This window comes from Grammomys surdaster, unplaced genomic scaffold (genome assembly GCF_004785775.1).
Source record: "Grammomys surdaster isolate TR1022 unplaced genomic scaffold, NIH_TR_1.0 125769, whole genome shotgun sequence".
Lineage (NCBI taxonomy): Eukaryota > Metazoa > Chordata > Mammalia > Rodentia > Muridae > Grammomys > Grammomys surdaster.
The window spans coordinates 1,210,564-1,218,459 of record NW_021620600.1 but is presented as its reverse complement, the minus strand read 5'-3'; the positions used below and the strand labels follow the sequence as shown (position 1 = coordinate 1,218,459).

The 7,896-nt window shown below is 51.2% G+C and overlaps 1 protein-coding gene across 1 annotated transcript in view; it reads left to right on the top strand.

Annotated features, from left to right (window-relative positions):
* The first annotated feature begins 3,141 nt into the window (after positions 1 to 3,141).
* Positions 3,142 to 7,896, top strand: part of Sult2b1 (sulfotransferase family 2B member 1) — a 25,669-nt gene continuing 20,914 nt past the window's right edge. The window contains exon 1 of the mRNA XM_028788988.1: positions 3,142 to 3,228. Within this exon, the coding sequence (XP_028644821.1) occupies positions 3,167 to 3,228 (62 nt within the window). The 5' untranslated portion in view covers positions 3,142 to 3,166. The remainder of the gene's footprint in view (positions 3,229 to 7,896) is intronic.

The following is a 7,896-nucleotide window of genomic DNA, read 5'->3' as shown; positions in this document are numbered from 1 at the left end:
AGTAGGTGGCTGAATACGAGATGGATCAGTTTGGACAGAAAGGTGGGTGATTAAGTGGACAGGGTGAGCTGACAGACAGGCAGACGGGTAACTTGGAGACATGGATAGTTGTATGCCTGTGGGCGGCTGAACTGATACATTGACAGATACAGATCTAGGGCAGGAGAAGACAGCTCATCAGTAAAGAGCATTTGTTGCTCTTCCAGAGGACCCAGGATCAATTTAGCACCCACAGGATGGTTCATAAGCACCTGTAATCCCAGACCTAGGGAATCTGATGCTTTCTTCTGGCTTCCTTGGACACCAGGCATAGACATGATGCCCAGACATATATGACGACAAGACAGCCATGCACATAAAAAAATTAAAGATCAGTATCTAAATGGATGGTAGTAGATTAATGACTTGATCTGTGATTAGATGGATTAGTGCACAGATGGACAGGTGGATGGATGGTGGGAGAGTGAATATGTGGATGGATGGATGGATGGTGGGAGAGTGAATATGTGGATGGATGGATGGATGGATGGATGGTGGGAGAGTGAATATGTGGATGGATGGATGGATGGATGGTGGGAGAGTGAATATGTGGATGGATGGATGGATGGATGGATGGTGGGAGAGTGAATATGTGGATGGATGGATGGATGGATGGATGGGTGGATGGATGATGTACACGTGGATGGATAGATGGAAGACTTGTGTGTGAGTGGGTAAAGTGGTAGGTGTGTACGTGGGTGGGTGAGTGGGGGGATGTTGAAGTAGGTGAACAGTAAATGGTGAATGGATGGATGGGTAGATGGATGGATGAGAATATGTGGTTATCAGATGGACGGGTGGATGGATGAATAGATGATTAGATAGGTGGGTGGGTTCATTGGTTAATAAATAATTGGGTGGATAGATGGATGAGAGGATGGATGGATGGATGGGTGGGTGGGTGGGTGGGTGGATGGATGGATGGATGGGTGGGTGGGTGGGTGGATGGATGGGAGGATAGATGGGTGAGTAAGTCAGTGAGTGGATGGATGGATTTATTGATAGGTGGTTGAGTGAATGAATGGGCTTGGTAGGTATATTGGTGGATAGATGAATGGGCACATGAGTAGAGAGATGCATCAACGTAGATAGATGAGTGGGTGGATAAACGGATGCATTGGTGAGTGGATGCGTATATAGATCAGTGACTTGACTGATGGGTGGATGGGTGGATGGATGGATGGATGGATGGATGGGTGGATGGATGGGTGGATGCATGGGTGGGTGGATGGATGGATGGATGGATTAAAGTGTTAATAAGTTTGTAATTGGATGGGTGAGGAGCTGGGTAGTTAGGTGGAGAGACGGAGGGGTACAGGGTAGGTGGGTAAATGTGTGAGTGAGTGAATGAATGAATGAGTTGGAAGAGATGGATGGGTGGGTCATGGATGAATGGATAGACCTGTAGATGGGTGAGTGAATGAGTGGGTGGGTGCTTGTGTGGGTGTAATATGCAGATACTGATGGATGGACAGACGTGTGTGCGTAGATGAACATGTGAGTGGGTAGGAGGGTGGATGATGAGTGGGAGGGAGAGATGGGCAGGTAAATGTGTGTGTGAGTGGGTGGGTTTGTGAATGGATGAGCAAACGGTTAGATGGATGGGTATTAGTCAGCTTCCATTAATACAAGAAAATACTGGAGGCAGGCAGTTAAAACAACACAACACAACACAACAACAACAACAACAAACCACGTTAGTTTGAGCTCCCAGATCTGGAAGGATCAGGTCTAAACAGACTCCTGCATGCGGTTTCATGCCTGCATCTCTCACTTCAGGAGTGTATGCAGAGTTCTTTGTCCTGTTGATGTGTCTTCCTCTCCCAAAGCCACCTGGGTGGGAGGGGTGACCTAATCCACCTTGGTGGCCTAATCACTTCCCAAAGGCCCCACCTCTCTACACGTTGTGGTTAGATTAAGTTTCCATCCTCCTAATACCAGCAACGGAAGACTTTGGGGTTTGCACTCTTCCAAAGAAGAAATTGTATTCGCACCAAAGCTGACTGCTCGTTGGGGGTGCTCCTCCAACCAGGTGGCATGGGACCCCTTTTTCTGCTACTATCTTCCCTGTGCTCAGATGCCCTCAACTGCCACTATGTCTGTCTAGTGGCCTCCATCAGCGTCCCTCTCATCTGTCACTGCCTGAGACGTTCCTCTGTGTCCCTCAGGAGTTTGTATGGAACCGTCTTGTAAGCTCCGAATCTGCTCGCTATCTTTTACTTGCTCAGAGACTCATTAGCCCCCACACCCATACGCTGTCACTGCAGTGGGTGACTGTCCATCAGCAGACCTACAATGCTCTAGTCACTTTCTTAGGAAGCTGACACCCGTGGGGCAGTTCTGTCCTTGTGAAGTAGGTAATAAACAAAGCATTTAGAAAATGTGTCTCTGCCTTTGAGTGTCCCACTGTCTCTGTCCCTCTCTCTCCGTGTCTCTATGTGCTTCTATCTCTCTGTCTCTATCTCACTGTCTATGTATCTCTGTATCCCTGCCGCTCCCTGTCTCTGTGAGCTTCTGTCTCTCTCTGTCTCTGACCATGTGCATACCTCTTTCTTGCTGTTTTCTCTCTCCCTTTGACTATCCCTGTGTGTCTCTATGTCTCTCACTATCTCTCTCCCTCTTTTCGCTCTCTGCCGCTCTCTGTCACTTTCCTTATCTGTGACCCTAATTCTTTAGTCCTGCCCTGGCTGCATCTCTTGTCTCTCTCTCTCTCTTACAAAATCAACCCACGAGGTGGATCCTATTCTCCAGCACGGCGAGTGCTCAGCATAGCGGCACCAGCACCGGCACAGGAGTTGCTCGGCAAAACTTGCAAAATGAAGAGAAGGAAGGACTGTGTGAGCCGCTGCCTTGAAGCGGACAACCAGGTTGGACTGCGGTGGCCACTCGGGGTACAGCCGGAAGTCCCCACTGTTGGCCCTGGACTCTGGTCGTATGGAGCCTCCACCCTCGCCCTGGGAGGGCACCAGCCTCTCCCTCTCTGCCGCCGGCAGGAGGCGTGGGCAGCAGCTGGGAGAACCGGCTGTGCCCCTCCCCTGGGCCGGCCTGGTAGGCACCTGGCACTGGCGGGCGCGGCAGACGCTGCGCACCTGGCCCCGACGCCCGGCTAGCTCCTGCCCTGCCCGCCATGGACGGGCCACAGCCCCCGGCCCTGTGGGGCTCATTTGAGAACAGAATCTCCGAAATCAGGTGAGGTGGCCTGCTTGCCAGGGCCCGGGGAGAGTGGGGACAGACCCTGGCCATGGAGGGACCCTCATTGGATTCAGTGACTGGGATGCCTCTCTCGTGCTCCGGTTTTTCTGTCTTGGGGGGGGGGGGTTGGGGGGAGGCAGGGCCTTTGCTCAGCTAAATCGGGTAAGGGGAACCGGGAGCCTGGTCCAGAGAAGATGCAAAAGACTAAGGTTACTGAATCAACTGAATCTCTTGTGTGCCAACTCTACCCGGGAGACATCAGGGAGTATGGGATGCTCAAAGACTGGGACCTGGCTCTTGGCCGCCAAGAGATCTGGGAGAGATTAGGGCCAACCTCTCTCCTCATGTGTAGCCAATGTGCAAGTTCCTCTGTTTCTGGAAATGAGTCAGACACTCAGAGTACCCACTTATCAGATGGAGAAACTGAGGCTAGGCAGGAACGTGTCCTGATCACAGAGCCCTGTCTCCTGGCATCTTTGTGGCCTTTCCATGCCCTTTCCTTGGCTTCACTTCTCAGCTGAACAAGCAGAAACTCCGAAAGGGTATGTAGCGCTCTCCTGCCTCACAGTTAGGTGCTGACCTCATCAAAACCCCCTGGCACTTTATACTCTCGCCCTGCCCTCCCATGACCCTCTGGTACCCTGAGTTGGAAGTAGGGGGACAGCTAAGCCCTGTCCCAATCCCAGTTACTTCACTCCAATACGGTACTGTTCCAAGTTCTCCTTTCCCCTGCCTCAGCCAAGAGCCAGGGTGTGGAGAGGCAAAGAGGAACTCCGACTCCAGGGACTGACCAATTGCTGTGTGACCTAGTCAAGCTTCCCAGGATCTCTGAGCCTCTCTGCAACCCTCACCCAACCTGACCCCTTCTCTGAGCTTCTGCCCAGTTGTGCCACCAAGTCCCTGGAATGCCCTCTGCGTGTGACAGTCATTTGCTCTTTCTGCACCTCAGTACTGCCACCCTTGATGTAGGCTTACCCCTGCCACAGCCCTGCTCGACACTTTCCCTCGTGTCTCCACGACCTGTCAGTTCAGTTCCCACACTGGCCTTCCCTACGCCAGTTCTTCTCATGGCCCATCATCCCCCTGAGAGCCACTCCCCAGCCTCCCTGACCCCAGAGGTCCTAGAGCTGCCTCACCCATCCTGACAGCCATGCTCCTCCAGGCCCCACCCCCACGCCAACACTCTTCTTTTCACCGGCATTCCATTCACCCCATGACTTCAGGTTCCCAGGTCACACCCCACTCTCCCCTGCCACGGTGCCTTTGCACATCCAGGTCTTGATTCTGAGGAGACTTCAGAAAGGTTCATTTCTAAACCCCAAGCACCACTGCCTCCTGTCTGTGGCTCCCTAGCACCCAGGGCAATGGCCTCCAAAGCTGTTTTAAGATTTAGAAGGGTTTTTTTGTTCAGAAGGAGCTTCCTGAACTGAAGTAAGTAATAGAAATTTGAGGTAGAAGCAGGTCTGGGTCCCCCTCACTTATTTCGGTGCATTTGAGCAATCTGAGGCCCTTGTCTCTCCTCGACCCACAGTGGGGCTTCCTCATGCTCCTTCCCGTACTGGTGCCCGGTGCCCACTGCCCACTGCCCACCTCTGGGCCCACACACTTTGCCCTTCTTCCCCACACCCTCTACCCTCTCTTGTATTGGATAAATGCTTCTTGGGGCTAAAGATGTGAATTTCAGACCTCAGCTGTTAGGGGCCCTGGATGGGACTGGGGGTGATGGCCCACAGAGCCCAGAATGCTATGGTCCATCTTAAGATCTAGCCTGTCCTGGGCTCCATGATAGCCTGTCAAGGACAGGGACAGGCATAGGAAACTCATCAGAACAACGGCCCAGAATGAAAGAAGACTGAGATTAGGAAACCTTTGATCTTGGGGTGAGTCAGGTCTGCAGGAGGGGTGAGGTGTGGTGGGCAGAGGGCATCAGCAGAATCTTATAGGGCAAAGGACAGCACCTCATCCTGCCACACCCCAGAGGCAACAAATGATCCCATTTTTAAGCCTCCTAAACAGGAACAGGTGAGCCAATATCTATTCTAGATTACGGGTCACGTGATGCAAACTGCCCAGGATTTAATTTGGGCTAAAGGACTGTCAGCAAGATTCAGCCCTTGGAATGTTCTAAATCATGGGGTTGGTTATGCGGCGTGCTTTATGTGAAGGTATCTCTCACGTGGGTCTGGAGGACTATGAAGAACGGAATAAGCCCTGGGGCACGGCTCAGTGTTGAGTGCATGAGGCTCTGAACCACAGCGGCCAGGCATCCCAGCATTCTGGAGATGCAGGTAGGATGGACAACATGGTCATCCTTGGCTACATAGTGAGGTCAAGGCCAGATTAGGTTACATGAGGACCTTGTCTTTAAAAAAACTAAAACAAGGTGGCTGGGCTGGGTGGTAGTGGTGGTGGTAGTGGTGGATGTTTTTAATCCCAGCACCTAGGAGGCAGAGGCAAGCAGATCTCTGTGAGTTCAAGGCCAGCCTAATCTATATAGGGAGTTCCAGGTCAGACAGGGATACACAGAGAAAGCCAATTTCGAAGAACCAGAAACCAAAAAGGGGGGGAGGATTGTCTAAGGTCATCCAGATGAAGGGTGAAGTCAAGATCTCAGGCACAGAAAGCAAAATGTCTCCTGCTCTAGTTTTGGGTATGAAGATTTGGGGTGGAACAGGACCTGGAAGGAACGTAGGCCTCTCTGGCCAGGAGGCTCAATGAGCACTCCACTGGGGAGTTCCATAAATCTTATGGAGAAGGTCTGAGAGGAGAACCGGAGAAGCTACTGGCTTGTGTGCCTGAGTGTAGAGAACACTTCCTGCCCAGTAATCTCTGTTGGCTGCTTTGGGTTTTTTTCTGGTGCTTGATACTGAACATTGAGCCTCACACATGCTAAGCAAGTACCTTGCCTCTGAGCCACACCTCCAGCCTCTCACTGGGGGACTCAAGGCAGGAGCTCTACCACTGAGCCACACCCCCAGCCTTCTCTTTACAAAATTTGCACCATGTTTGTTTATTTGTGCTATTGTATGGGCTTGTGAATGTCACACCCATGTGAAGGTCAGAGGATGACTTTCTGGGGTTGGTTCTCTCCTTCTGTCATGCTGGTCCCAGGGATGGAACTCAGGTCATCGGATCTCGCAGCAAGGCCCTTATCGCCATAGCCACTCCATTGTCTTTTTCCTTCTTAGTTTGGGACATAGTCTTGTTAAGCTATTCAGGCTGGCCTTGAACATGGGATCCTCTTACCCCTACCTCTAGAATAGTTGGAATGTCAGGCCTTCTCCCTTCTGGGCAGTTTTTTAATCTCAACATTGGGGAGATCTCACAGACCTTTTAAGATGGAGCTGGGTTCTTTGCTCGAGGAGCTAGTAGAAAGATTTAAGCAATAAGCACACATGTCACTGGTACCTACCTAAGGGTCAGTGGGCAAGGAGAGGCCCCTTGGTACAAAGGGTAAGAAGCAGGGGATGCCCGTAGCCCAGAGACTCAAGGCAGTCCCCTCCTCCATGCTACATGGTCCCTCAGGGGCCACTGATTAGACAGAGGCTGGGGAGTGGGACATCTCCGTGTGATGGCTCATGCTAGGAGGAAATGTGGAATCCAGAAGACATTATCGGCCAAATGCTGAGCCACAAGGGGTATTCTGGTAGCAACAAGCTCTGAACCAGAAGCCCCAAGAAAGGAGCAGGGCCTAAGAACTAAGGACCAGGTGCTCTGAGCTCTGACTAGGTCCCAGGGATAGACAGCCCAGAAGAGCTGCAACTGCTGTTAAGTGGGTGACATCCGGGAAGATTGCTGCCTCATATGGAGGGAATCTGTTCTGACAAGGGATAGGAGGAGTGGAGGGACCATTTGTTAGGTTTTTTCCAAGACTAATTTATTTACTGACTTTATGTATTTCTGTACGTGTGCATGTGCGTGTGCATGTGCATGTGTGTGGTCTGTGTGTCTGTTTGTGTGCGTGGTGTGTGCAGTAATATGGATGCCCACAGAGGTCAGAAGACTCAGGTTCCTCAGTCTGTAGCTACAGGAAGTTGTTAGCTGCCCAGTGTGGAAGCCCAGAGCTAAGCTTGAATCCTCTGGGTGAGCAGTATATGCTTTCAAGTACTGAGCCATCCCCAGTTTTGGGTTTTTCCAACATGATCTAACTCTGTAGCCTAGGCTGGCCTTGAACTTACAGCAATCCTCCTGCCTCAACCTCCCTAGTGTTGGGAAATGAGAGCAGTGAGTTGCCTTTCTTAGCTAGATTTTCCTACTTCCTTTTCCAAATCTCTCTTGAGCCCGGAAATGAGGAGCAAGAGGAGGGAGAGAGAGAGAGAGAGAGAGAGAGAGAGAGAGAGAGAGAGAGAGAGAGAGAGAGAGAGAGAGAAGCTAGGAGCTGCCTCAGAGTACACCTCAACCAGGCTTGCTCACAGGCTCACTCCATCTGTGCAGTGCCCACCCAACTTTCTCTTCCTTTCTCTCTCCTGCTTCATTCTTTCTTTTTTCTTTTGTGTGTATTCCCGGATGTGATGTGCACATGTGTGCTGCCATGTTCACCTGTGAGTGTGAAGACTGGAGATTAGCATCTTAGTAATAGTACTTTCCACATTTTTATTTAAGCGCACACTCGAGTGCTTGTGTGTGTGTCTGTGTGTGCATGTGTGCATGTGTGCATGTGTGTGT